General features: G+C 42.7%; 1 protein-coding gene across 4 annotated transcripts; it reads left to right on the forward strand.

Annotated features, from left to right (window-relative positions):
• Positions 1 to 27,691, forward strand: Rbbp5 (RB binding protein 5, histone lysine methyltransferase complex subunit). Of its 4 annotated transcripts, none has more exons than XM_051204177.1 (14): positions 1 to 221; positions 6,811 to 6,836; positions 7,606 to 7,778; positions 12,151 to 12,240; positions 13,000 to 13,162; positions 14,258 to 14,367; positions 16,023 to 16,142; positions 16,229 to 16,382; positions 16,479 to 16,550; positions 17,065 to 17,182; positions 18,466 to 18,535; positions 19,052 to 19,281; positions 20,249 to 20,440; positions 25,819 to 27,691. In XM_051204177.1, the coding sequence occupies exons 1-14, from the start codon at positions 203 to 205 to the stop codon at positions 25,845 to 25,847; spliced, it is 1,566 nt and encodes a 521-aa protein (XP_051060134.1). In that variant the 5' UTR covers positions 1 to 202; the 3' UTR covers positions 25,848 to 27,691. The 4 variants fall into 4 exon arrangements, with proteins under 4 accessions (XP_051060134.1, XP_051060131.1, XP_051060133.1 ...); XM_051204174.1 differs by having other exon boundaries at positions 3 to 221; positions 12,151 to 12,291; XM_051204176.1 differs by having other exon boundaries at positions 3 to 221; positions 12,151 to 12,291; positions 25,822 to 27,691.
• Positions 27,692 to 27,946: the final 255 nt, after the last annotated feature.

Here is a 27,946-nt window from a genome sequence, read left to right on the forward strand (position 1 = left end):
GGATAAACGTGGACAGCTACGTAAAACGAACAAGGAAGGCGGGGGAGGAAAGCGGAAGCCGCGGGGCCTTCTAAGTCGGAAAGTCTCCGGAGCTGGCGCCTGGCTCTTCGCGGCGCCCCCCACTTGGACGCGGCGCTCCTGAGCGGGTGGGGGAGAAGGAACTGTTGCCGGCGCGGAGACCAGGCGGCCAGCGTCCGCAGGGATGAACCTCGAGTTGCTGGGTGAGGCGGGCCTTTGGTGCTGGGAAGGAGGGGACCCGGGCGGGAGGAAGCGCAGGCTGCAAGCTCAGGGACACCGTCTCACACCATTGAGTGGGTGCTCGCGGTGTGGAGTTGCAGCCGCAGGAGGAGACCAGCTTCTGTCCGAGAGGAATGCATTAGCTCCCCGACGCCGCTTTCAGATCCGCCGCGGAGTCCTAGGCGCACTTTTTGAATGAGCTGTGATTTCGGGGATCGCAGGTGCCGAAGGAAATGCGCCAGCAGGACCAGAGTTTTTTTTTTTTTTTTCTTTTTTTTGGAGATGCAATCGGAGTCGGAGTGAACTAGGGGGAGACTGTGAAGATCTGTCAGGGGATCGGGCACCTAGATAGAGTGGGTCATACTGGAAGTGGGTTATTTAGCCAGATTTTATAAAACAAGGTTAAGAGTGTTGTGGCCGGGCACTAAGTGACGTAGTTGGCACTTGGAATCCGGTTATCTTGACTTCTAGTTTAAGGTCCTTAACCGTAGGGGATTGTAGATCACTGAAGTGTGAACTACACAGGCAGTTTTTTAAATTCTCACTATGTCTTTAAGTCATTGCCTCCCAACCCCTTATCCACATTGGTATTTTCTTATGGCCTTCTCTATGAGGTGGTATTTTAGCGTGGCAAACTGTTGACGTCTGTTTTCAAGACCTGCATGACTTGGCTGCCTTGGATGGATGGACAGATTTTAATAGTGTTCTTTGTCTTTAGCTTTTTGGAGCGTGCATGCATGCACATGGATATAATACTGACAGACTAAGCATGAAAATATGTGGAAGATGTGTCTGAGATAAGACATAAGTGAGGGACATTTTATTAATTTATTATTTTATGTGTCTGGGTGTTTTGTCTGAATGTATGTCTGTGCACCGGTGGGGTGTCTGGTGCCCACAGAGGCCAGAAGAGAGAGCCCCTGAAACTGGAATTACAGATGGTTATGAGCTACCTTGTGGGTGCTGGAAATCAAACCTAGGTTCACTGGAGAGCGGCCGCTCTTAACCGATGAACCATTTCTCCAGCCCCCCTCCCCCCAGTGAGAGACTTTCTGCTTGACCAAAGTGTGTATAGTGTGATAAAGAGATGATCAAAAGTATAGGTTGGTGCTATTTTGTGGAGACTCATGGACACCTGGCTGGACAGTTTGCTTTTTAAGGAAGGTGGGGCGGCTGCATTGACAACTCAGTTGGAGTACTGATTTGTAAAATTTATTTGACAAAAATATGTAGTTGAAACAATATAAAATCAGTTTGGAGGGCCACAAAGCATGAGTGATAAGGAATGTGTGAGCTGGGACATGGAGAGAAAAAACATTGAGGAGGCAGTGTTGGCAGAATTTGAGTATAGTGGTGATTAGAAGATGACTTAAAAATAATGTTGTTATTGATAAGATATAAGGGCATCTGAAAGGTAGCTTGGATGTGTTGAATATAGACTGAGAGCTTGGGAGACAAGTTTTGACTTATCATCATTTCGCTTTATTGAAACCCTGTGAATAAGTGGAAGGGAAAGGATGTGAGGGGCAGGAAAGAATACTGCCAGGGACAAGATCTTTGGTTACTTCCCTGTATTTGGAGGGAAAGGGATGAGCAAATGATTATAACTTATTTAACATATGCAACGCTTCCCTGAGTTAGGCATATTTTCAGGTGCCTCCCATGTATTTCCCTATGTACAGCAGCTAGAAGATGATACAGGTTAGTACTTCCCTCCCATAGAAACAAATTGCAGAGCAATTTGGGGCTGAAAACCGATAAAAGGCTGTTCCTTTTCACCCCTGGGCAACTTGTACTCTGTAACAGTCTAAGATGAAGGTAGATTAGAGGGATCTTAGGAAGGTGTGGGTGAAGTAGAGACCAAGAGATGATCCTTATTTATAAGAGGGAAAGAGTTAGCAGTGTCATGGGGAAAGTTCTTTTGAATGATAGAGAAGATTCGTAAGGGGGGAACTTAGGAATATTTAGCTTTGGCTTATCCAACAATTAAGAGAGGTCTGGGTCTCCAAAAGATAAAAAAATCTCTGTAGAAATGACTGAGTGTTAAAGTGAGAAAGTTAATGATTGTATCTAAGCAGGAAAAGGAACCGGAGTGTTATTATGGGAACACTATAAAGGACATCTGGTCAGATAAAGGAAATGAAGGAAGAATAGTAGATTGTGGAGTGTGGCCACTCAGATGGTTCCTAGATAGGATACTTACTAATTTTACTTCTGTGACCAGCCCACCTCTTTTTGAGATGTTGCTGTGTAACAAGTGTTCTATGCTATAGATGCAAATCACTAAGACAGCCTCTCCCCAGGGCACGCACACCTAGGCAAGTGCTACATCACTAGCTCAGGATAGTTTTTAAAGCTCGTTTTTTTTTTTCTATAACTCATTAAGAAATGTTTTGTTTTAAAAGTTAATTTTAAACTTATTTAGTGTGTGCAGCATCAACTCCCAGGCAGATCAGAGGTCTACTTTGGGCAGTCCTCTCTCTCCTTTCGCCATGTGGGGAGTTCTGCTGGGGTTCTAACTCATGCCCTTAACTGTCTCACTGGCCCAAGAAATAAACTTTCACAACCCCTATGTATATGTGTAATTGGAATATTTTTGACATGGATGTGTCTGTGTGATGTATGCCTGTTTGTGCACTCAGGCCAGAGAAGTCATGTGTACAGTGGAGTCATGCAAACTTCTTCTGTCATTCTCTGTCCTTTCTATAAACCTGAGTTCATGTTTTCAGCTGGTAACCAGCAAACCCTCTCCTGTCTCTGCCCCCTTCAGCTGGAGTTACAAGCATGTGAGGGTCCTGCTGGACCATGTGGGTGCTGGGATCTGAATTCCAGGCCTCAGCTTTTAACCATTGAGCCCTAGAATTTTAAAATTTCACTTAATCCTTTTGCTTAATATCCTCTGATATTCTCTGCACTAAATAGACTGTGATGATTTACTTGTTATGGGTGTGGGTTGAATTATACCAGCTGAAAACAGAATAAGATGACTGCTTTTATTCTGGATAAAATCATCCAGGAAAAGAGAAACAAGTAACTCTGTGTAAGACAGTTGCAGTGTCTTAGTACACTGTGAGGGTTCCACATGAAAGCAGCTGGTTCTACACTGTGGGTGGGATTAATGTAAAATTTGGGGAATTTTATAGAGGTCCTGTTCAACTGAAAATACTGAGATGGAGATGCTAAACCAATCAACCAACAAAAAAGATGGAGCAGGAGCTTTCTGTGGAGCTGCCTCCACATCCCTAGGCATGCGTGAGTGTGCATGTGAAGGAAATGGTGTATTCTGCAGCTGGTACTCAGGGCATGGTTAATGTAAGTTCTGGCACAGGGGCCCATAGTACAAAGACAAAAAGGGCCAAGCTGACATTGCTTTTCAGAATTATACTTAAGGCGTTTTATTCATTTTGTTTAGCATAGAAGGGTTTTAAGTGAGTGAGTACTGCTTTATGGTTTTGGATGGAGGAAGTTAGACTTGCAAGTTATTTGAAGGATTGTTGGAGGGAGGCGAGACTCGGCCCAAGGCAATATGGCAGGTGTGGTTGTGTTAGACTAAAGGTAGGGTGGTATCCATTGTCTACATACCTGTAAATTGGATTTCTCTGAAAGATTCTTGACAGAGCCATCAGCTTTCAGAGGCAGCAGAATGGGCTGCTACGATGGTTTCAAACTGTTCTGAAAGGGAGGGATTTGTTGGCAATTAGAAAACAAATAGGACTATTGAGAGAAGCCCTTGACAGCCAAATCTTGAAAGAGATGCAGACATTATCCCATATGACAGGATTGAGGGGAAGGCTGGAGAAGCCTGGACTACTCCACGGCCATTTGAGGCAAGGATCCTACAGGAGAGGAAGATCTATGAGATTGCAGTAATAACTGAATTCAGCTTCCAAACTCATCAGGCTCAAAGAGACTCTACAGCCGAAGGTGTATATGTGGAGGGTAGCACAGGCTTTTAAGAACAGAGGCAGGAAAGCTACTGCAACTGAAGCCAAGATTGTAAGAGTAAGGGGACAAGGAAGGATTTCACCGTTTTATGAAACATGGAGAACAAAGAAGTCTTGAGGGCTGCTTAAGAACAGTCATCTTTCAGTACTCTGATATAGGACCTTGTGAGTTAGGGGCAAAGGCTAAGTGGGTGGTTCAACTCTTACCTTTTCTTTGGTTCTATGGCAAACGAATGGTGTTTTGGAACTAACAGAATAAAATGAGTAGTGGTCGTTGCCAAAAAAAGTTCTCTTTAGGTAAAGATTCTAGGTAGATCTCTTAGCTCACGTTTCATTGTTGAATTTTATTTCTTGACCCCCGAAGAGCTTGTGAGCGACGTCACTGTTGATCATCCTTAGGAGTGGAGGGAAATGGGGCATCAGCTGTGCTGAAAAGGAGATGGGTGCATCCTGACTTTCAGGAGAAGGCAGTGTGTTTTGTAGATCACAGAGTAGTCAGCTGATGGGCAAATTCGGGAGTTATGTTGCAGGCGCAGGCTGTTTCTGGGTCTGTTAGAACCTTGCCAGTTTGTAGCTTCATGACTAGCTCTCTTCATCTGTAATAATGAAGTGCAAATGCCTGTGGAGTAGGGAGTCAAGAGGACTGACTAGGTAGAATGTGGGATGTGTAGAGGCCCACCCTGGCTTGAATCCCACATACATAGCTTCCAGATGCAGCCCTGGCTCTGTCTCCTGACTGCTGGGATATGTAAAGGTGTTCATAGCAACGCCTTTCTTTATATGATTGTGTGTGTGTGTGTGCGTGTGTGCGCGCATTTTGTGCAGGTACATGTTTGCTTGTATGTGTAGAGGCCAGAGGCTAATGTTGGGTGTCTTCCTGTTTTCAGGTGGGTCTGCCACTGAACCCGGAGGTCTATGATTGGCTAGGGTGCCTGGCATCTGCCTGCCCTGTTCCCCTGTACCTTTTCCCGCCCCTTTCCCCTTTTTTGTGGGTTTTGAGGCTCTGAAATCCCATCTCTTGCCAAATGATATTTTTTGTTTATATTGAGAAATACATGTGTGGGTGTATGTCGACAGCAAAGAACATGCTGTGTGGGAGGGGGTTCTCTCCTCTTACTTTATGGGTCCTGGGCATCGAACTCAGGACTGCAGGCTTGGCTCTCGGTGCCTTTACCTGCTGAGCCATCCCACTGACCGTGAGTTTTGTGTCTAATGTTTAAATGAGTTGCCTTTTTGTTTACTTCTCAACCATGTGAATATATTCTATTGATTGGGAAAGAAACACTGTCTCTATTAGTAAGTGAAAGGAGCAGGATCATTGTAATATTATAGTATTTTATTTTAAAAACTGAGCAAATGTTTATATGAACATAAGCTTTCACTTTGCCAAGTGGTTGAAGGCTGTTTTCTTTTGATTACACTTTTCTTGTGTATGCGTGAGTACGTGCGTGCAGAGTGTGTATGTATGTGTGTGTGTATCAACATGTGCATACCATGTTGCTCTTGTGGAAATCGGAGGGAACTTCCAGGGGTTGGTTTTCCCCTTCTCCTGTGGGTCCCAGTGATTGAACTTGGTCACCAGGCTTGCTTGGCGAGTGCTTTTATGCCCCCCTGAGCCATCTTGCTGCAAGCCCCCTTTTCAGGTGGGTGCTGTGGTGCAAGCTCAAGTGTTCAGTGCCCACTCAGCAAACACTTCAGCCACTGAGCTCCCTCCAGCCCCAGACACGCATTTCTCTGTAGCGCGTGTTCTGTCTTAGTAACTTCAAAAACAATTTTCAGTGACACTTTTCTTGATACGTTTCAGCATTTGCTTTCATTTCCTTCTTTCATAGGTGAATGTATTACAAGCGACTGGCTGGGGTTCTTTGATTTTGTAAGCTAGGAATCCTGGATAGACAGGGAGGACAGTTGGTGACCCTGCATTCTAATGGCCCCCCGACTGTTCCAAACTCAGTTTTATATTCTAATGCTGGACAACTAGAGGCTTATGGCTCCAGGGTTTCAGAGCCAGAGGCTTGCTGCAAACGGGTGCTTAAGCAGAAGCTTACGGCTCTAGGCACGGCTGCCAGCACACACAGCTCCTGGTTTCTGCATCCTAGGACCCTGGGCTGTGCCCTTGATGGCTCTCTTGACTCTAGCCACCTAGGCTTGTTTCTCCACCATCTCAGCTCCTGCCTTTAGCTCTTCAGACTCTGACTCTAGTCTGTCTGCCCTCCCAGGACACCTCTAAACTGCACCAGGTGAGTGTTAACGCTCAGAGTTAGGATCCCTGGCTTTGGACTTTGAAAACAAAGGAACATAGCGAGAGCGATGGCATCATCTTGCATTTTGACCAGTCTCATTAGTGTTTGCCTAAAGAGAAGTTGGTTGGATTCACATCTGCTTCTGTACTTACTTTGTTAAGATCTCACAGCTCCGGTATACTTTCCTGTATGCTTATGAAATGACTAGAGTTTTAAAAAGCATCTGCCATCTGTCTGGTGATGAGTAGTGTGACCTCATGGAGACCTGAAAAGGAGTCAGCTCCACCCCCCCACTTGGCTAGTACTGCTGTGTAATATGCATGGGGTGTGTGGGCCCTTGTGTGTGGCTTATGTTTCATGCACTTTCTTTCTTTGCCTTGTTGCAGAGTCCTTTGGACAGAACTATCCAGAGGTGAGTTTAGTTTTGTTGTAACGTGTGAAAAATGGTGACTGCCTTTTATTTGTATGCTGACAGATAATTAAATATGACTCACCCATACTTATATTATGGTTGGTAAAAATGAAAATGAAATGTTTAGCTTTGAGCAACAGTAATTTTGTTTTGTTTTGTTTTGTTTTGAGACAGGGTTTCTCTGTGTAGCTCTAGCTGTCTTGGAACTCACTCTATAGACCAGGCTGTCCTTGAACCTCTGCCTCCTTAGTGCTAGTATTATAGGTGTGCACCACCACTACCCAGAAAGGTTCGTTTTTCTTAAAAAGGGAAAACTTATTCACAATTTTATTGAAGGACTTCTTAAATAAACATTTCCATCACTTATACAGGAACTTTTGTGTGTGCTTAGCAAGTTTTGATGAATGTATTTACATAGTAATAATTATCACCATGTGTAACGTTTCCTGTGCTTCGTTGGAATTATTTTTTAAAGCTTGAAATTGACATACAATAATGTAATTTTCTTAATGTCAGTCACACAGGTTGTGTGACAGCTTTTACATTTTTCTGTAATCAAAGAACTGTTCTAGTTACTTTGCCCATTGACCTCCAGAGAGTTTGTGTAAGATTGATCATCACTGTTTCCAAAAGGTTTGGCTTAGCATTTACAATTATTTGTTCATTTCAACCAAGTTAAAAGGTATAAGAACACGTGCAGAGATCATTTCTGTGTACATTGTCTTTTATGACAGAGAGCCCTGTGTACATTTCTGCATTTGTCTTGTAGGAGGCTGATGGCACTTTGGATTGCATCAGCATGGCTCTGACGTGCACCTTTAACCGGTGGGGCACACTGCTTGCAGTTGGCTGTAACGATGGCCGGATTGTTATCTGGGATTTCTTGACAAGAGGCATTGCTAAAATAATTAGTGCGCACATTCATCCAGTCTGTTCTCTGTGGTAAGGAACTTTTATTTACTTTACATTTTGTGGTATTGGAGATTGAGCCTAGGATCTTATACATTCCGGGCAAACACTTTACTACTGAGTTATATAAATACCTCAGCCCCATGGTTTCTTTTTCCTTTGTTAAACGTGAATGTGTGGGGAGCTCATGGACCCCCCAGACTGATAGCTGGGAAACCAGCATTGGACTGACTCAGACCCCCTAAACGTGGGTCTCAGTTAGAAGGCCTGGGCAGTCTAAGGGACCTCAGGCAGTGGAGCCAGGGTTATCCCTGGTGCACAAAAGGAGTTTGGGAGCACATTCCCCCATGGAGGGATCCTCCCTTAGCTTAGAGACAGGAGGGAGGGCCTAGGCCCTACTCCAAATGACTTGACAGATTTTCATGATCCCTCCTGGAAGGCATCACCCTCCCTGGGGAGTGGGTGGGGAATGGGATGGGAGGGTGGTTGGGGGGCATGGGAGGTAGGGAGGGAGAGGAAACTGGGATGGATATGTAAAATAAGAAAAAATAATAAATATATAAAAAATAAATAAATGTGCGTGTGTATAGGTATGTTTGCATGTGTGTGGCCTCGTGCGTGTGTGTATGCATATGTGTATGGAGGCTCAGGGTTAATTGCAGGTGCTGTAGAACTGGAGGGAAAGGTCCCCCTGTCTGTCTGTGTGCAGACTTGAACTTAGTTAAATCCTTAGCTTATTTCTGCCATCATTTGTCCCCAGAGTCTAGGAATTCATTGCCTCATCCCTGATACAAGTGTTTTCTGAACCCTCCTTATGTGCCAGGCATTGAATTAAAAACTTTATATATATTTATTTACTCTAATTCCCTCAATAGTCCTCTATAAGTAAAGACTTTGTCCTTTTGTCATAGATGAGGAATTGATGCCCAGAAAAACCATACACTTCCCTGGATCACACAGCTAGAAGGTTAAGTGATGTCTAGGTTTGAGCAGAAATCTGATTTGTGAGCTTCTGTTTTTGCAATGGCTGCTAAGTTCTTCAATAGCAAGCATTTTTCATCCCCCAGTTTAGGTTCATATGTTTTGTTTCCTTTAAGTTCTTTTTATATTTCCTTTCTCTGACTCCTGCCTTCTGTGGGTTACTAGAACAAATTTAGGCTTTTGTATTGATTGACTTACAGTGTTTCTTTGTGTACCTTCTAGTGGTTACTAGATACAGTGTTGCACACCTGATTAACCACAGTCTAAAACACCCCAGGGTTGACTTTGTAATAGTTCAGATAAAGTATAGAGTCCTGGCCTTCTTTCCCTTGATGCTGTCCTTGTATAATATAATTTTCTTACACATTTCCTTTTCATACATTGGAACTGCACAAGGCAAGCCTATAGTGTCCTAAGAGTCCATTTTATCTTTTTCTTTCCTTCTAGAGAACTTGAGTTAGCCTCTTGGTTTTTTTGAGACAGGGTCTCTCTACATATCCCTGCCTGCCCTTTTCTCTTTTTCTTTTTCTTTTTTTTTTTTTTTTTTTTTTTAATATTTATTTATTTATTTATTGTGTATGCAGTGTTCTGCCTGCAGGGCAGAAGAGGGTACCAGAACCAGATTGAATTATGGATGGTTGTGAGCCACCATGTGGTTGCTGGGAATTGAACTCAGGACCTCTGGAAGAGCAGCTGGTGCTCTTAACCTCTGAGCTATCTCTCCAGCCCCTGCCTGCCCTTTTCTATGTAGATCAGGCTGGTTTTAAACTCAGAGAAATCCTCCATCCTCCTGCCTCTATCTCAGGAGTGCTGGGATTAGAGGGGTGTGCCACCATGCCTGATTCCTGACCTCTGTAGTTTTTTTCAGAAATCGTTGTCTTTATGTTGCTATTTTTCTATAGATGAGGTGCCATTTTCCTATTACCACTTTAAAGATTTAAGATTGAGGACGTTTCTGCTTTCAACATACGTTTGTGTTTTGGAATATTTTAGTAAACATTTTTGATAATTATAGTTACATTATTTACCCCTTCCTGTCTCTCCCTTCAAACCCTTCCATTTACCTTTCTCCTTGTTTTCTTTAAAATTCATGACCTCTTTTTCTTTAATTTTTGGTGTGTATGTACATATATACATATATGTATGTATCCCTAAATATATAAATACAACCTGCTTGGTTCATACAATGTTATGAATGTATGTTTTTAGGGCTGGCCATGTGGCATTTGATAACCATTTGTTGTGCTTTTTTTCTGAGGGAGGTTTTTGTTCTTAGCCTTTCTTAGTTACGTGCAGTTTGTTGTCTATGGTGTAGGCCTCCAAGCTTCTCCCCATTCAAGTTAGCACGTCTATTGTCTTTGTTCAGTCAGGGTTAGGCAGCTACGTTGATGAAACTTCACAGGTGTAGCTTCTGACATTCCTAGGAGACACAGTCTCTTAGCAAACATCCTGATCCTCTGTTTTCTAAAGTCTTCCTACCCCATATTTCCCAATACTCCCCCAAACCTTAGGGGCAGGAGCTGTGTTATAGATCAGTTAGGACTGGGTTCCAGTCCTGCATTTTGATTGGCTTCCAGTTTCTGTAATGGTCTCTGTTGCAGAGAGATCTCCTTGGTGGGAGTGTTTGGGGCAGCCCTGACCTTGTGTGCTTAAGCTAGCCTTAAGTTAGTTATGGATGATCTTGAACTTCTTTTTTTTTTTGTTTTTGTTTTTTTTTTTTTTTTTTGTTTTTTTTTTTTTTTTTTTTGAGATAGGGTTTCTTTGTAGCTTTGAATGAAGCCTGTCCTGAAACTCACTCTGTAGACCAGACTGGCCTAGAACTCACAGAGATCTGCCTGCCTCCGCCTCCCAAGTGCTGGGAGTAAGGGTGTGCATAACCAGTGCCCTGCTTGATGACCCTGAATTTCTAACCCTCCTTTTATCTCCCAAATACCGAGTCCAATTGTGCTTCCTGTGCTGGTTTTGGGCTGTACTAGGGTTGGAGCTTAGGGCCTCCCAACTAAGCTATGTCCCCAGCCCCTGGAATGCTTTCTCTGGCTTGCAGTGTTTGGTTTCACTCACCTGTTTCAGTCAGTAGTTTTTATTTATTGATTTTTTTTGTTATATTTGGAGGAATTTAGCTATTCAAATAGTTTAAGGCTACACTCTGTTCTTTGATGACTCCAGTGACATGGATATTAAATTATTTGTTGAGGTCTCTGCTATGTTGGGGATTTTACTCTTTCAGTTTACTGTTTCTTATCTTTTCCTCCACTCTGTTGACTGCTGGATCTACTGAATGTTTGGTTGCTTTGAGTTACTGTATTTTTCAGTTCTAGACTTCCCTTACATTTTCCCCACCTTTGCAGAGGCTGCTGTTGGGGTTGGCAGTAGAGACTCTTCAGAGGTCTCCGCTGACAACCCCCTATTTGGGAAGGATGGGAGGCCCTGAGCCTTCTTTCTGTTTGACCTCCACAGGCACCGGCTGCGCTGGTGAGATCTCACTGATGCAGCCATTTCCCATCAGCTCTCTGACGGCACGCGTGATGAGGCATGCAGGCCTTAGAGCGAGGTCAGGGTAGAAGTCTAGCTGTCTGTCCAGACCTTGCTAATGAGGACAGAGTGGGGGCAGGTTTTTCTCTGGGGCATTTCTTGGGTGGGGACAGAGGGGAGGATTGTGTGTAACTTGTCGGTAAGTAGTTGCTGACTTCTTCACCCAGTCTAGGCTATTGAGGCAGGAAGAAAGATCCAGGGACTTTAGTCTTCAGTCATCCGTCCATTGGGCTCTGCTGTCTCTTAACTAGTCAGGCTACCTTTCAACCTTTGTTTAACAGAATGCCTTCTGTGCTTAACTGCATTTAAGAAATGACTATCCATTTCTTAATTTCTATTGTTTTTGCCTTTGAAATAGTCTGAGTCTGTGGCCCAGGCTATCCTGGGACCCATGATACTCCTTCCCCCACCTCCTGAATGTAGGATTGCAGGTACTATATTTTGAGATAGTACGTTTGTCTCTGTTGTTGGTGCTGTGGTGGAAGACTAGCAAATTCACTTGTTCCTCATCCCTGAAACCCGACTCAAGCCCTTTTTCATGGTCTCAAAGGTCAGATGACTTGGGGTCTTAACTAAGACCCTCAAGTCTGTTATAGTGGGTGCTAATTGTAGTGTTATTTTGAAATAGTAATGTTCCTATATATAAAGATAGTACAAGAGCCAGACATGGTGGCACATACCTATAATCCCAGCACTTGGGAATTGGAGGCAGGAGGATTGAGTTCAAGGTCAGCCTAGGTATGTAACGAGAAAGTTTGTTATAGATTTGGCTATACTTTAAAAAAAAAAAAAATGTTGAGCTGTGCAATTAAGTCAACATTTTGTTCACAGTAGTGGTGTATATCCTTTACATTAGACTGTGTGCTGAGTTCACCTCTGTCTTTTCCCCTAGTTGGAGTCGAGATGGTCATAAGCTCGTGAGTGCTTCCACAGATAACATCGTGTCTCAGTGGGATGTTCTTTCAGGCGATTGCGACCAGAGGTTTCGATTCCCTTCACCCATCTTAAAAGTCCAGTACCACCCTCGAGATCAGTATGTTCAAGACACTCTCTAGGGCGGGGTCTCACTCTCAGTGGATTAACTCTGGGCTCTGACAACTTCAGATTAAGGTTTAAGAGGCAAACACAACACCTTTTCAAACCCATATTAAATAATTTTTCTGCCTAGGTTGGTTTTACTGAATATATTGTAAGGAGATTGTAACTGATCAATATTAAAACTTTGGAGATGACCAAAGGTGGGAATAATGTAATGAGTGGGCCCTGGCCTTGAGCCTTTAGAATCCTTTCGTATGAGGGAACATTTTACTATTAAGATTACAGTCTAGGAAAGGTTGCCCAGTTTTCCATTTACTCAGACACAGTTTTCTCACTTTTGGGGATCTCTCATAATCTATTCTCAGTAAATATGATGCTCATTATATGTGTCTCAAGCATAGGCCACATTCAATGCACGTACACATATATGTTAACATAATTAAAAATCAGTATTTTGTTTTTACTTTATTTAGTATCTTACTGGTTTGCTAAATATTTTTAGCGGTCACATTTTATTTGTCAAGACAGGCGCTCATACTCTTGAGTCTGTCTCGTTATCAGATGTGTAGACTTTATGTGGTTTCACATTTGCTGGAGCTGGGAGAGCCAGTCAGGGAAGTGGTCAGGGGCCTGGGGAAAAGGACAGGGACTCAATCTGTGGATACCAAAGCAACAGCCGATATGTGTTCATATTTTTAAACAGGAACAAGGTTCTCGTGTGTCCCATGAAATCTGCTCCTGTCATGTTGACCCTTTCAGATTCCAAACATGTTGTTCTGCCGGTAGACGATGACTCCGATTTGAACGTGGTGGCTTCTTTTGATAGGCGAGGGGAATATATTTATACAGGAAATGCAAAAGGCAAGGTAAGTTCTGAGTCTGAGGTTAGTGAAAAAAGGCTAGGCATCTGTCTGTCTTGACTCATATTTACTTCTTCTACTTTAAGGTTCTTTTATCCCTGGAATAATCTCTCAGCTGAAATATAGCTAAGTTTTCTTTAATGCCTTAATAATAATTTCTGTACTTTGAATTAGAGTAGATTATTTGATTTAGATAAGGATGGAGACAGTGTGGCAGCTTATTTTGTAATTTTTCCAGCACTTGGGAAGCAGAGAAAGGGGGTTCACTCCCAAGTTTGAGGACACTCTAAATTAAATAGTAAGATCCAGGCTAGTTTTAGACTACATAGCAAAGCTTAACTCAAGAGACTAAGAGAAAGAAAAAAGAAAAAGAACAGAAGGTTCTTGACCAGTACTAGTAATGAAGAGTCATAATTAAAAAGTATCAACTAGAACATGCTGATGAAAATGTCTTAATATCTAGTTGTGTAACACCAGTATAAACATGCACATGTGTGCACATTAACACAGAGAAACATGATACAATTCAGGCCAGTTTAACTGTAGTACTGAGATTTTCATCCTCCCCCCCCTTGGAAGTGTAAACTTTGGGGGTTGGTAATACATTGTAGGTGTTTCTTGTAGCCATTTTTAAAAATTGTGGTTAAGATGTGTATTAACAGCTGTCATTTTGAATTTGACCACTGTAAGCACTTTATAGAAATGGAATAATACTGTATTTTCATATTTGCAACTGGTATATCTCATACAGCATTGTGTCCTCAAGGAAACTGGTGTGCCAGAATTTCCCTCTTCTTCAAAGTTTAAGCGTATTGTATGTATATGCCACATTTTACCTATTTATCTGTCAGTGGACCCTGGGGTTGTTTCCACTTGTTGGCTGCTGAGAATAATGTTAAACATCACGTCTTCAGGGTAGATGGTTACGACTCTAGTTTATTAAAAGAAATAAAACATAATTATCACTTAATAAGACTGAATATCTAGGACTAGAGATGTTTGAGTTTTACTAGATTTCTGCACAATTTAAAAACAAGATAGATTTAATTACTAATAGTTATCAGAATATTTACTTTTTTATTTTTGTTCTGTAAACTTCAGATCTTGGTCCTAAAAACAGACTCTCAGGATCTTGTTGCCTCCTTCAGAGTAACAACAGGGACAAGCAATACTACGGCCATTAAGTCAATCGAGTTTGCCCGGAAAGGGAGGTGAGTGAGGCCTTGGCTTCCTGTGTGTGGACTTTCTGTAACAGAATCTCATTATGTAGCTCACTCTGGCCTAGGTCTCGTGGTCCTCCTACCTCAGCCTCCTGAGTGCAAAGGTTACAGAATGGCACTACCACACCCAGTGATGTCTTTGATTTTTCCTTGGTTTTTTTTTTTTTTTTTAAGTGAATGGAATGCAAATAATAATAATTGCAGTGTGTGTAATTTATAAAATTATTAAAGCTGTTAGAATCTCTCACTGTCTGGTTCTTGGGTTCATAAGAGTCCTCTTGCTGGAGTCACATCTTGATTGTTGGAAAGGTACCAGACAGTTCCTGTACGGAAAAGATGTTCAAGTGTTGTTGCTTAGAATCAAAATGCCTGGCCATAGCACTGAGTAAAAATTTTAATATTTCACTTATTTATTTTTATCAGTGCTAGGGACAGACCCCCAGGTCTTCTCTCATGCTAGACAAGTGCTCTAAAACTAAGGTACATCCCCAGCCCCAAATATGTTTACAACCTGTCTTAGTAAGATTTTAAGATTACTGCTGCTGTGATGAAACACCATGACCAAATGCAGCTTGAGGAGGAAAGGGTTCGTTTCACTCACAGTTCCCTATAACAGTTCATCTTCAAAAGCAGCGAGGGCGGGAACCTGCAGGCAGGAGCTGACGCAGAGGCTGTGGAGGGTGCTGCTTACTGGCTTGCTCCTCATGGCTGGCTTACCCTGCTTTCTTGTGGACCCCAGGACCACCGGCCCAGGGATGGCACTACCCACAAAGGGCTGGGCCCTCCCCATCAGTCACTAATTATGAAAATGCTCTACAGCAGGTGTATGGAGGCACCTTTTTAGTTGAGATTCCCTCCTTTCAGATGACTCTAGCTTAACTAGCCAGCACATAACCTGAACTGGTTACAGAATTCAGATTGCAAGTGAGCATGCATTTAAAATGTGCTAACTGGCTTAATTCCAGACATCCCCTAAGTTTGTGAGATGTAGATGGAGTGACAGAAATGAGAGGAAATGGCTTGTTAGTCAGCAGTAGCACTTAACTCCCTTCTTTTTAGGAGCATCCGTGTGTCTGGAGTACATTCCCCTACAAAGTGCTTGGTATATATCTGTGGGTTGAACTTGGAGTCTCTTGCATGCTAGGCGAACACTCTACCATTGAGCCCCAGCCCAGTCACTCAGATTGATGATCGGAGCTGGATTCACAGGACCTATGTGGTAGAAGGAGGGTACTGCCTTCCAAGTTGTCTTCTGACCTCCATAAGTGTGCTCTGTGTGGCGGGTGCGTCCCTCCTCAAATAAATAAACATAATTTAAAGGATACACATTTAGCTTATTGACTTATTAATAATCATACGGTGTTTGAAACAGGCTAGATAAATGCAATATTTAATTGTTGAATATTATACATTATGAACTTGTGAATTGAGCAGGCTGACTTTGTGTCAAAGGTCTTACATCTCAGTTAAGTTTAGACCATACTAACCAGAGGTTTGGGGATACACAGGATAAAGCATCAAATCTTGGCCATTCTTAGTTTCTCTCCAGTCAACTAGTTGGTGTGTGGTGCTGTCTAATTAGTAGTGGTAGAAATTGTTAACGGGGACAGGCGTCTGACTGGCGATAATCTCTCTCCTTTCTGTAGTTGCTTTCTAATTAACACAGCAGATCGAATAATCAGAGTTTATGATGGCAGAGAAATTTTAACGTGTGGAAGGGATGGAGAGCCTGAGCCAATGCAGAAACTGCAGGACTTGGTGAATAGGTAGGTATTGTTACCAGGAGAGGGTGTGACCGACCTTCCCTGGGCTCCGGTTCCAGTTTCTCCTGGGGATGTTCTTTATCTTTTAGGACCCCATGGAAAAAATGTTGTTTCTCTGGGGATGGGGAATACATAGTGGCGGGCTCTGCCCGGCAGCATGCACTGTATATCTGGGAAAAGAGCATTGGCAACCTGGTGAAGATCTTGCATGGGACCCGAGGGGAGCTCCTGCTGGACGTGGCTGTGAGTAGAGCGGTATATTGCTTTGCTTGCGTTCACACCCTAGAATGGCTTTAATCTGTTCTGACAAACAATTCTTTGTCTTAAATTGCGATTTAGTGGCATCCAGTTCGACCCATCATAGCTTCTATTTCTAGTGGAGTGGTGTCTATTTGGGCCCAAAATCAAGTAGTAAGTATTTTTCGGATTGATTTTCTTTGAAACTAAATACTTCTTTTTATCAAAAATTCTTTATACAGAGTAAGCTAAATACTACTTTAGTTACTTTGTTTTGCATCTAGTTTTGCAGCTTAATTAAGTTCATTATATTTAGTTTCACTTTCATTTCAGAGGAACATTCTTAGTCCTGAGCTGGTTTCCAACTTGTGTTTTCATGCATATACACTTTCTGCAACCTTTTAACATTTATTTGCTTTTCATATTTTTAGCTCAGTTTATTTTATGTTGGTGAACACTTTTAAACTACCTTTGTGAAGTACACTTTAAAAAAATTCAAGGATGTAGTTATTTAGGAAAGAAATTCAGTTACTAACTTGAAATGTTTATATAGGAAATGCATCAAGGGAGCAAACACATACCCAAATTTTATCTTAGAGTGCTTAGTCTGTTTCATGCTGAACATAAGCTGTCAGAACTTATGTCGTTACTGATTTTTTATGTGGGGACTTAACCTGTTCTGTCATAGGAAAATTGGAGTGCATTTGCACCGGATTTCAAAGAACTGGATGAAAATGTGGAATATGAGGAAAGGGAATCAGAGTTTGATATTGAAGATGAAGATAAGAGTGAGCCTGAGCAAACAGGTAATGCCTCTCAATTGCAGGTAGTATTTCCGAAAGGGAAAAGGTTGTTTCGCTTGTGCTGTATCTGTCGCCTTTTTTCCTTAAGCGTATGTAGTTTTCACAGTGCTTGAGGAGTCTTAAGTATATTCTAGTTAAGGGTTCCCGTATGCAGCACCAATGCTCAAGCAGCTCTTGACATTTCATCTATATTTCCTGATGAGTCACAGATGATTAAAGGAGGGTTTGCATACAGCGCCCAGCAAAGCGCAGAGATGTGCCCAGGCTCAGTTAGTTTGTGCCGTGTCTTCTGCTATGTCTTTGTCAGCTGCAGAAAGGTCAAAAGCATGAGCTCTGCTACCAGACAGCTTTGGGCAGAACACTTAAGCTTGACTCCTTCATGTCTAAGGTGGGGTAATGGCAGCACCCATGAGTTTGCATTGTAGAGGATAAGTGGACTAATTCATAAAACACTTAGTGTCTGCCTAGCTCGTAAGAAGAACCCCAGAGTCTTTTGTTATCATGACCGTAGTCATTGTTCTTTTAATCTCATCTTCCAAATTTCTGAATAGGAACTCCTTGAAAATAAAGATCTGACATTTTTGTTGCTATTTGGAGACAAGAGTCTCACTATGTAGCACAAATTCTGATACTTTCTGTACTGATCTTCCCAAGGCTGAGATTTTATGTTTGCATACACACTATCTCAAGATTTGACTTATCTTCATGGTTTTTAGTGCAGAACTTTGCACATAGTAAGGGTGTGTGTGTGTGTGTGTGTGTGTGTGTGTGTGTGTGTGTGTGTGAGAGAGAGAGAGAGAGAGAGAACTATGCCTCCTGGCACTGTAATTAATGTCCAGAGCTTTGACATCTGGACCATTTCCTGGTGCTAGGAATCAGGATTAAAGTTAGATTTCTCCAGCTAAAAACTGCTCCACTTTTGGGTTATAGGTAACTTAGGTGTCTTGTGGGTTTTAGGAATACCTCAGGGATACAAAGTATTGTAGATAGTTTTGTGAACCTTTTCAGCTGTCCACGTAAACTAGCCAGTCTTTGTCGTCAAGCACAGTGCATGTTATTTTACTGTATTATGTTGGAACGGTGTGTCTATTTCTGGGTAGGCTGAGAGTTTCACTGAAGAGCCGCTGCTCCCAACTCTCTTGGCTGTCACTACTTTCAGTACCAGTGTCTCCTAGGAGCTTAGCCCCTGTTGTTAAGTAATTGGGAAAAATGGACAATTGGGTTATTCTCAGGCAAAAAGCAGTTTTCCATTTCTTTTCAAACTTCTCCAATGATCTGCCCTACAGGGGCGGATGCTGCTGAAGACGAGGAAGTGGATGTCACCAGCGTGGATCCCATCGCTGCCTTCTGTAGCAGGTGAGTGGCTTGGAAGGCTGAGTACAGTCCGTGTCAGTGCACCGCCCAGTTCCCCCAGCGCCCCTTCCCTTCTGACTGCTCAGTACTGGGACGAGCAGACAATGCATGCTGAACAAAACGTGATATCTACTTTAAGAAGCCGAAGTGATGGCCCTCACCTTTAATCCCAGCACTCGGGAGGCAGAGGCAGGTGAATCCCTTGAATTATTCGAGGCTAGCCTGGTCTACAGATGGAGTTCCAAGACAGCCAGGACTACATAGAGAAACCCTAGCTCCAGGACCAAAAAAAAAAAAAAAAAAAAAAAAAAAAAGCTGCAGTAATGACCTTTGTCTGTTTATGGTTATGATTTCACTATCCTCTTACCCAGTTTCTCTCCTTCATCTTGGCTTTCTTAAAGTCTAGCTCTGTAACTGTTGTGTGTGCTAAATGTAGGCGCTAGAGGAAAGGCTGACGGGCTTGTGGTTTAAGCAACTATCTCTTTTTTCCAATCCCTTGTTTGACCCTGTTCCGAATAGCGATGAAGAGCTGGAAGATTCAAAGGCTCTGTTGTATTTACCCATTGCCCCTGAGGTAGAAGACCCTGAAGAAAATCCATATGGCCCCCCACCGGATGCAGTCCCAAACTCCTTGATGGATGAAGGGGCTAGTTCAGAGAAGAAGAGGCAGTCTTCAGCAGATGGGTCCCAGCCACCAAAGAAGAAACCTAAAACAACCAACATAGAACTGCAGGGTGTACCGAATGACGGTGAGCGCTGCCCCCTCCCTCTGGCGCCTGTTTGAGTCCTTTTTACTTTAAAGGCGTTTTCCCGTGAGGGTTTTCCTGTATTGCTTTCCAGTTCTGTGGTGGCTGCATTTGTGTTTATTTCTTTTAAAATGGGGACATTCTGCCCTCCAGTACCTTGCCTAAGATGACATCCTTAGTCTCCTGGTACATGGCTTAGAATTTGTTTCCTTAAACTGTTCAGCATTTTGGTTCTCCCCTAGTGTGGTTTTACTGCCTGGTGAAGTGCCAGTCAGGCCTGACCGGTCTTTCCTTCCTTCCTACTTTCACAGTGGTGCTGTGCTGGAAGCTTTTATTACCATGTGTTGCAGTGATTTGCTAGGGTTGGGGTAGTGTTGGCACTAGCTATCGCCCATTCTTTTTTCTGAGAGCCAACAGTAGATCAATTAATTATACCACCGTATACTCTGACTGTATGCCCTATTTCAAGTAGCAGGATATAGTTTTCTATACCACAGGTCACAGTTTCATCAACCCTGCAAGTACTTTATTATTCTTGCTTTGCAAAGGGGAAGAGTTGGGCTGAGGCTTTAACTTGTTTAAATTCTCACAGAACATGGTGGAGTCAGAACTCTTGCCCAGGCCTTTTCATTTATTTTCTGATCCCTTATGCCTGTGCTGTGTGTTCATGTCCCGCACACTCCTGTTCAGGTTTGATCGACTTAGAATGAGTGGGTATTTTAATTGTTTTTCAATTTGGAGTTGCTCTGGTTTGGTATAACCCATATACACTGTGTATGCCTTTTGGTCTAGCAAGTAGTTGTCAATTTAGTAGCCATTCTTTTGTAGTTTTAAGAATAATAGTGCATTCTTTTTTCTCTTAGATTAGTGATGTGGGCCATAAAAAGCAGTGGTCTTTGCAGTCAAAGGTCTGGTTGGGATGTGGGACCGGTGTGGTACGGACTGGTTTTCATGGGTTTTCCTCCTGCAGAAGTCCATCCACTACTGGGTGTGAAGGGGGATGGCAAATCCAAGAAGAAGCAAGCAGGCCGGCCTAAAGGATCAAAAGGTAAAGAGAAAGATTCTCCATTTAAACCGAAACTCTACAAAGGGGACAGAGGTTTACCTCTGGAAGGACCAACGAAGGGTAGAGTACAGGCGGAGCTCAGCCAGCCCTTGGCAGGTAAGGACACATTGGGAGCACTGTCTGGCTTGCTTTGTGGCCTTGCTTTGTACAGCTCCTGACTTCCTTTAACTGTAGTGGGATTTCCCTCCCCTCCCCTTCCTTTTCCCCAGCACCAAGTGATCTTTGGGTTTTAAGCTGCTAAGGGCACGCTAAACCAAAATTGGCTTAATTCATTGGCTGTCAGCCTTGGTTCCATAAATAGATTGCAAGGGTTCTATGTTCTACAGATACATACAGAGTATTACGTGAGTGTTTTTCTGGGGAGGAACCTCTACTTTCCATTAGATTTCTATAGGAAAATACGCGATTCAAAATGATATGAACCTCCAGTTAATACATTTCTTAGACTGTATCTGCCCGATGTTTAGTTTTAAAATTTTCATTTGTGGATGGTTCTTTAGTTTGTTTTTTATTTTTGCCTCAGACAACTAGCCAGATATGTAAGCTAAGGTGGTTTAATGAAAACCTGACTATTAAATTTCAGTATCTTCATGTCATCCGGATGCTCCAAGTAATGATATTCTTTCTTGACAGTCCAGAGAAGTTTTTATCAGTACCATATGTTGAAGAGAAAACAGGTTTTGAGGTTTCCCCCAGTATCTGAAAATAGGAGGAAATTTCCAAAAAAAGACACAGTATGGCTTCCTAACATCAAGTGTCCTTTTGGTTTTGAGCCTTAGCCCTTAACATCTGAGCCACTTCAGCCCCCAACACATAATATATAACTGAGGGTGTTTTATCAAGGAATGGAAGTTCCTAGAAAATACCTGTGAGCTAGTTAAGGGGTGTTTGTTTGAAAAATAATGATCAAGTTAGTGCTTATCTCCACTCAAATGCCCTTGGGATTTGAAAGCCTGCATCTTTCTATTTATTACATTGCTCACGCGCACACACAAGCATGAATGCACTGCTTTTGTTAATATAATACTTTGTTTCTTGTGGCTAATTGACACCTGATAGATGCAATGTCAGTGATTATATTTAGCTTTTTCCCCTCCACTTTAAAATTTAATTTAAATATGTTAATCCATATATAATAAATAGTAGAATGCAAAGCAGGATTCCTTGTTCAGTTTGTACCTTATACTAGTTAATTGTTGCCTATAAATAGGAATTATTTCCTATAGAGAAACTGAAAAGCAGACAAGAGTCATTAGTCCCCTAAGTTTTCTAGATCGAGGCTTGAGTTTTTCATGCTGTGACACCCTACCACTGAGTCGGGGAGCCCCTGAAGCAGTGGTTACATATAGCACTTGGTAAGCAGTCCCACCTCCATACTGAGTCCTAAGCTGTGTGTAGATAAAGAGCCAGGAGAAAGACAACAGGTCAGCAATTGACTACAGGTGAGCAGTTAGTGGACTGCCAACAAATACAGACGGTCTTTCTGTAGCTCGCGTGCCTACACTGCGTACACTGATGTCAGTTCAGAAGAAACCCAACTTGAAGTTTGAGTAGATTTTCCTGCCATAAAAGTCCCGCTCCTTTTAGCACGATTTAAAATGTGGCCAGATCTATAAAGTCAATTAAAACACCTGAAGACATAGTCTCCATGGCTTCTGCATAGATCAGGCTGACCTGGAACTCATAGAGATCTTCCTGCCTCTGTCTCCGGAGTTCTGGGATTAAAGGTGTGTGCAGCCATGCCTGTGTCTCCCCCCCCCCCCCACCGTCCCCACCACATTCTTGAGACCCGTCCTATAAGGACTTGGGAGCTCTGTGTATGGCTTGATAGAGCAGTGTTTGCCTAGTGCCCTCTGCTTCAGCTGCGGCACCAGAAAAACAGAACGCAGTGCTATTAGTTTAAATTAATCTTGTGCTTTTCAGTAGGGGGTGTATATAGTAAATAGAAAATACACTGCTACGGAATTTTAAAATTCTTTCTCAAAATAGAAAAACTCACAGTTTCAATTTTAATCGATATGTTTAGCCACAGTAACTAATGTCTAAATGAGAACCAGGATGAAAATGTTGGAAAGTTTGCTCAGTCCTGGAGAATGAACTTCATGAGTATTATTTCATGAGTGGCAAAACTCATGAGTATTATTTTCTTAGTGGCAAAACGAATTTGTAGCGAATTTTTGAACTGTATGTGAAATGCATACAGGTTATTTATGCAGGCTAGCATTTCAACCTGTTCTAGTAAGAGTAGGTGCCTCTGTCTGGGGTCTTTGAAGATGACCCATTGTCACTTTGTTTAGCCTCGGGGTTGAAGGAAGTGCTGAGGCAGGGGAACTGTGTCTTTAGTAGCCAGGTTCTTCATGCTGGCTTTGTTTTCTGATTACTATTGTTGAGCGCTGAAGGGGGCCAGCCTTAAAGGGAGGCAACTATTTTAAAACCTGGTCCTGAAGGGGGACTAGAGAACTTGTCCCTGGAAGGGTGAGAGGAAGGGTACATTGTCTAAGAGGCTGAGCAGCTCCGCCCTGCGGCTCCTCGGGATTGCATGCGCCTCCCATGCAACTATGTGTCCTCCCTCCTGCCTTCTCCTTTCTTCTCTGGCCTTTGTTCATTCATCTTTTCCTGGATGGAAATCTCCAGAACAGATTAAATAATACCTCAGTGCTAAGGAGAACGGGATCATTAGCAAAACTTGAGCAGGGATCTTGATGGTTGCCTGTGGCTGTACTGACAGGTCAGTAGAGCTTGGAGCTTTGTGAGGCTGCAAATTTGTGAGTGGTGGCATGGGATGTCCCAGATAATCCCAGAAACGTCACTGCCTGGGTAAACTGTCACATTTTCTGTGTGGGGTTCTTTGGTTGAGGTAAGGGCTTCCTTCATTCAGTGACTCTCTAGTTTTTGGAGGGTCCTGAGCAAACCAAAACTGGACCTGCTGTTGATTTCCGTGTGGCCCTCGAGAGGCCTCAAGAAAACTGGTATTTTCACGAATAACTCATGTTGTTTGATACCTCAGAGATTTTTCAATAAAAGATAGTATATAGTTTTCTACCAGATATTAAGTAAAACTCATCCAGGATGCTTACAGCAGAGAGTTCTTTGAAAATTAGCCCATGGTTTGGGGATGTAGGTCAGTGTTAGAATTTGCCTAGCATGTGCAAGGACCTGGTTCTACTCTCTGCACTGCAGAAACAAACCAGTCTGCTCTGAGGTTTGAGTTCAAGGTTCATTTCTGTGGACTCCCTTTAACTGAACAACTTTTGCATTAGTGCCAAGTTTTTGAAGGCAGAATTGTAGGGGTAAGTTGTGTTATGCACAAGCTGAATAAAAGTCAGCTGTTTATTAATATGTGCAACTGGCCAATTAGTGAAGAATCCATTCTGTAAACCTTAATCGTTCTACCAAATATTTGCCAGTATCTGTTGTATGTTACAACAGGAGATTGCAGATTTCAGGGGAAATGGGAAGGCAAATAGAACACTGTTAATCTGGAATCTGGGGCTACTGAAAATTCTTTGATGTCACACAGCTCATTAGTGTTGAATAGCATTAGATTCTGCGTAGAGAGAGCCTGGTAAGGCTAGCCCTGAGTTGAGGACTCTCCAGGGACAGGCCTGCTGGTACCATCTGCCTAACATCTCTGTTTCTCTTATCTTAGCTCTATATTTCTGAGCTTGTGGTGAGAGCACAAGCTGTGTTGTTTTCCTTGTTACCCAAGACCTAGGGTTCCTCAGCAGCAAACCACGTCGGCAAAGGCCACAAAGGACTGGTTTGTCACACATATAACCTCCCCTCCCCCTGTGGTAGACACCAGTGACTTGATGTACACCTGGGTCTGTTGAAGGACACCATGCAGATTGCCCTACCTTGCATGGCTCTGCAGCTACTTCATTGCCTTCTGAAGCCCCGCCCTTCTAGTCACTTACCAACCTTGGTTTTAAATGCCCAGGAGTGAGATCACATTTGTGCTCCACCTCCTCCTCCCTCTCTGTTTTAGAAATACATTGTCACTCAAAGGCTAATTTATGGATGCCTAGCTGGATATTATGTCGGGATGTTCTCTTTGGCCATCCTGAATTAGGCTCCTACTGGGAGAGACCAAAAATAGTTGTTCATCTTAGACTAAATTTTTCTTAATATTATACTGCTGGAGATTTCCTGAATGATGCAACCAAATATTGTTCCCATGGACCAAATGCTGCACAGGCCTTTGTAGAGCTTTTTTCTCGTATATTACTTTGCTAATAGTATTGCTTGTATCTTAGGTTGTTGTCTAATGCCTCAGTAAGCCTGTATGTGTAAATATGCACGCACCTCTTTCCTAAGAATGGGGGTGGTGTAGAAATGTCAACTGTTTTGTACAGTGGAGGGTGTTCATTCATTGTCTTGGGTGCCTATTATTAAAGGTGTCAACTTGTGATCAGACCACTTTTTCCATCGTGATTAGTGGTTAAAATAAAATGGTGGGGCTGTGCTAATTTGTAAACTGAAAACGCAGTTGGTCAGGGTACCTATGGGAACAGTCAGTGAGACAAACCTGAAAGAAGTAAGTGAACTGAGTCTAGTAGACTATTCTGTTATCTTACATTTTAACTCAACTCAGGGGATTCCTTATGTTTCCTATTGAAGGAGACTTGAAAAATAAGTTTGCCAAATACAAACATCTCTTTTGAAATCACAGTTTTACTTTTAAAAATATAGCATTCAGTAGAGAGCGTGTATGTACCTTGTCCTTGGTTCAGTCTTTTCTCAGCAAATGTATGTTTTCATTTTTATTAGAACTTCATTTTAAAAATAACACTCAGAGCAACTTTGTGAGTGAATGCTTTTCTTTCTTTACTTACACAATGAATTTCCACCATTTCACAACTCCAGCCGTCGTGTAATCCCTCATTTAAATTCCATCCAGGAGGCCTTTCTTCACCTTGTTCTCTTTTTATGCTTCCTAGTTAAAATTTCACAGAAGCCTATTTAAAGATGTCCTTCTGAAGTTGAACGGCTTCTATGGAGTCATCAGGGAAGTGCTTATTTGATCTTACTATTTAGGTTTTATTCACTTACCGACCGGTTCTTGGTGCACAGAAGCGCAGATGGTAGCTTTCACTTTCATCAACGGTACACGGTATCTGGGGTTCCACGCCGATGAAAATGTCACTTGAGGAACAGTGGGGCTTGGACAGGGAAGTGTTGTTCACTGTTAATCTTACTGATTAGTCTAAGATACGAAAAATTGAAAGGGTTGGTACCCTGGAATTAATTTTGTCTGTCATGATCACCTGAGAACCTGGTTATCAGCCTAGCAGTTGGGTAGAGGCTCACCCATTTCCACTCCCTGCACACACATTGGGACAGTGCTGAACAGGATTGGGTGGGGATTTGGGTTTAGATGGGAAGCTGGGTTCTGTCATTTTCTTCAAAGGGGACATTCTTGGTCCATGTGTGCCCGTGATCCTAAAGGGAACTTTTGTGTCTCATCTCTTTAGCAGGAGGAGCAATCTCAGAACTGCTATGAAGACGGAGGAACTCTTTGTCGCCAGGTAGCCTTTGGACAGTGTGGCCAGTCATTTGAGACTGGCTTTAATTGAAAACAAAGGCCTCTACCTCCCACCCAGGAGGTGGAAAGAGTGGATTTTATGTTTGAAGGAAGAAGTCAATTATGGAAGAAGAGCACAGGTCCCTGCCTTCCCTTTCAAGCATACGTCCAAATAGGCTCTCAGGAATGAGGATGCGTGAAGACGTCAGGAGATCTGACTCGCTTCAACTTCACACTTGGTTGTGTTGCTGGTGAAAAATGCCCGGGTTTTGTTCACCTAACTGTTGAAGTCACATCCTTTGGACATGTATTTCCCATCTCCTGTTGCCTTCCATCCTCAGTGCATGTCCTTGAGTGACTTTTTTTTTTTTTTTCCCCTGAAATTTTGCTACCAGTATCCTAGGAAAACCAATGCATTTTCTGTTTCTTTCATTCATAACTTCCCCTCCCAGCTGCTTCCTGTGTTTCTGTATTGTGTATAAAGGTTGGACAGAGAAGCAAGTGCTTGAAAGATTTCAAATTGTCAGAAAAGGAAGGAAGATAGAAGGGGCCTGTCATTCTGTCTTACCACCTTTTGCTCAATGGGCTGGCTGGGCTCAAGAGAATCTGGGATTTCCCTTGCATTGCATGTTTTCCCATGTCAGGTCTGTTTGAATAATCATGGTTTTTGGGTATGATTAGTTTTATCCATCTCCAGCTAAGAATCATCAACAGTTTGTGTATTACTTTGCCTGTGTTGACTTGCAGCGTTAGAAACAAAGCAAGGTGTATTTCTCCACAAGCTTCTGTATCATGGGGTTAGGGCAGCTGTGTGAGGACTGACTGACGTGAAACCCCAAGTCAAAGCAGCAGCAGCAGCTTGCTTCAAATCAAAGATCAGGTTCCTTTGTTAAATCATTGCCTGTGGAGAACTCGTTCCCACCAGCCACAGTGTGTCTCTTCCTGGAGCCAGGCCCCCTGTGTTTTCGCTCACTTCCTTTCTGTGAAAGGTTGCTTAGCTTTTTTACCCTTCTTCTCACCCTGGCTTTCTCTGCATTTGCTATTATAGCAAATTGGACGGATGTGTACAATAAGTGTTTGAAATTTTCTGAAAATCCAAAGTCTGGAAGCCAAGTATGGAAAGAGTTAGTAATGTCTCTCTCTGGCAATAGCTTTTGCCTTGCCCCGGGGTTTTACTCTCTCTGCATTGAAAAGAGGTTTAAATTCTATGCTAATTGTGAAATCTCTATCAGTTGGCGGAGGCTCCTTCAGATAGCCAAACCCATTGATTGCTTTACATTGTGGGGTAGAAGTGACAGTGGACACTGCAGGAGGTCTCCAGAGTCATTGCTGATGCTGCTTCCTCAGCTGCGGTTGGTAAGTGGCTCACGGGACATGTTTTTATTTGTAGATACTATGTCTGTGTCGTGTCTCTCTGTACAGTACCCAACATTGGTGTGCAAACCGATACGGGGGTCCTGCCTTTCCCACGAGGAGAGTCTTGATTTCCTCCATCTGGATGCTAAGACTGTGTCCATTTCCATTAACTGGCTACTGAGGAGATCTGCTCAGGCCCTGCCAGACTGTTTCTGGCAGCAGCTCCTAATAATTATTTATGCCTTTGGAGTTTTTCATCAGCTTCTAAAACTGTTTTCCATCCACTTTCAGCTAGGGTTTTTGATTTGTGTAATATATGTATATTCTCCCCCTTCTTTTCGTGGTCTCCCCTGCCTCTCCATTCGTTTCTTAAAATGTTCAGTAGTTTTGTACAAGATGAGACTTAGCCTTGGGTACTTCTTGCTAAAGCTTTAATGCTCTGTAAATAAAATGGGATGTTTATTAAACCACAAGTATAGGTGTGTGTTTGTAAACTGTCTGCTTCGGGAGCTCAGCAGCCACTTGGTTTTTGTACAATAGAAGTTAAGTGTGGAGTTTAGATCTTTCTCTGCTCATTCGGATCTGGAAAGGTTAGGTAGCTTGGATTTCTTCCTTTGTACAAACTAGAAATAAATGACTTGAGCTAAAAGTTGGCGTTAATTAAAAAAAAGGGGGGGGGTGCTGGGATCATCTAGGAATCTCCATATTCTTTAACTCGGTAT

The sequence above is a fragment of the Phodopus roborovskii genome, unplaced genomic scaffold (assembly GCF_943737965.1).
Source record: "Phodopus roborovskii unplaced genomic scaffold, PHOROB, whole genome shotgun sequence".
In the NCBI taxonomy this organism is placed as follows: Eukaryota; Metazoa; Chordata; class Mammalia; order Rodentia; family Cricetidae; genus Phodopus; species Phodopus roborovskii.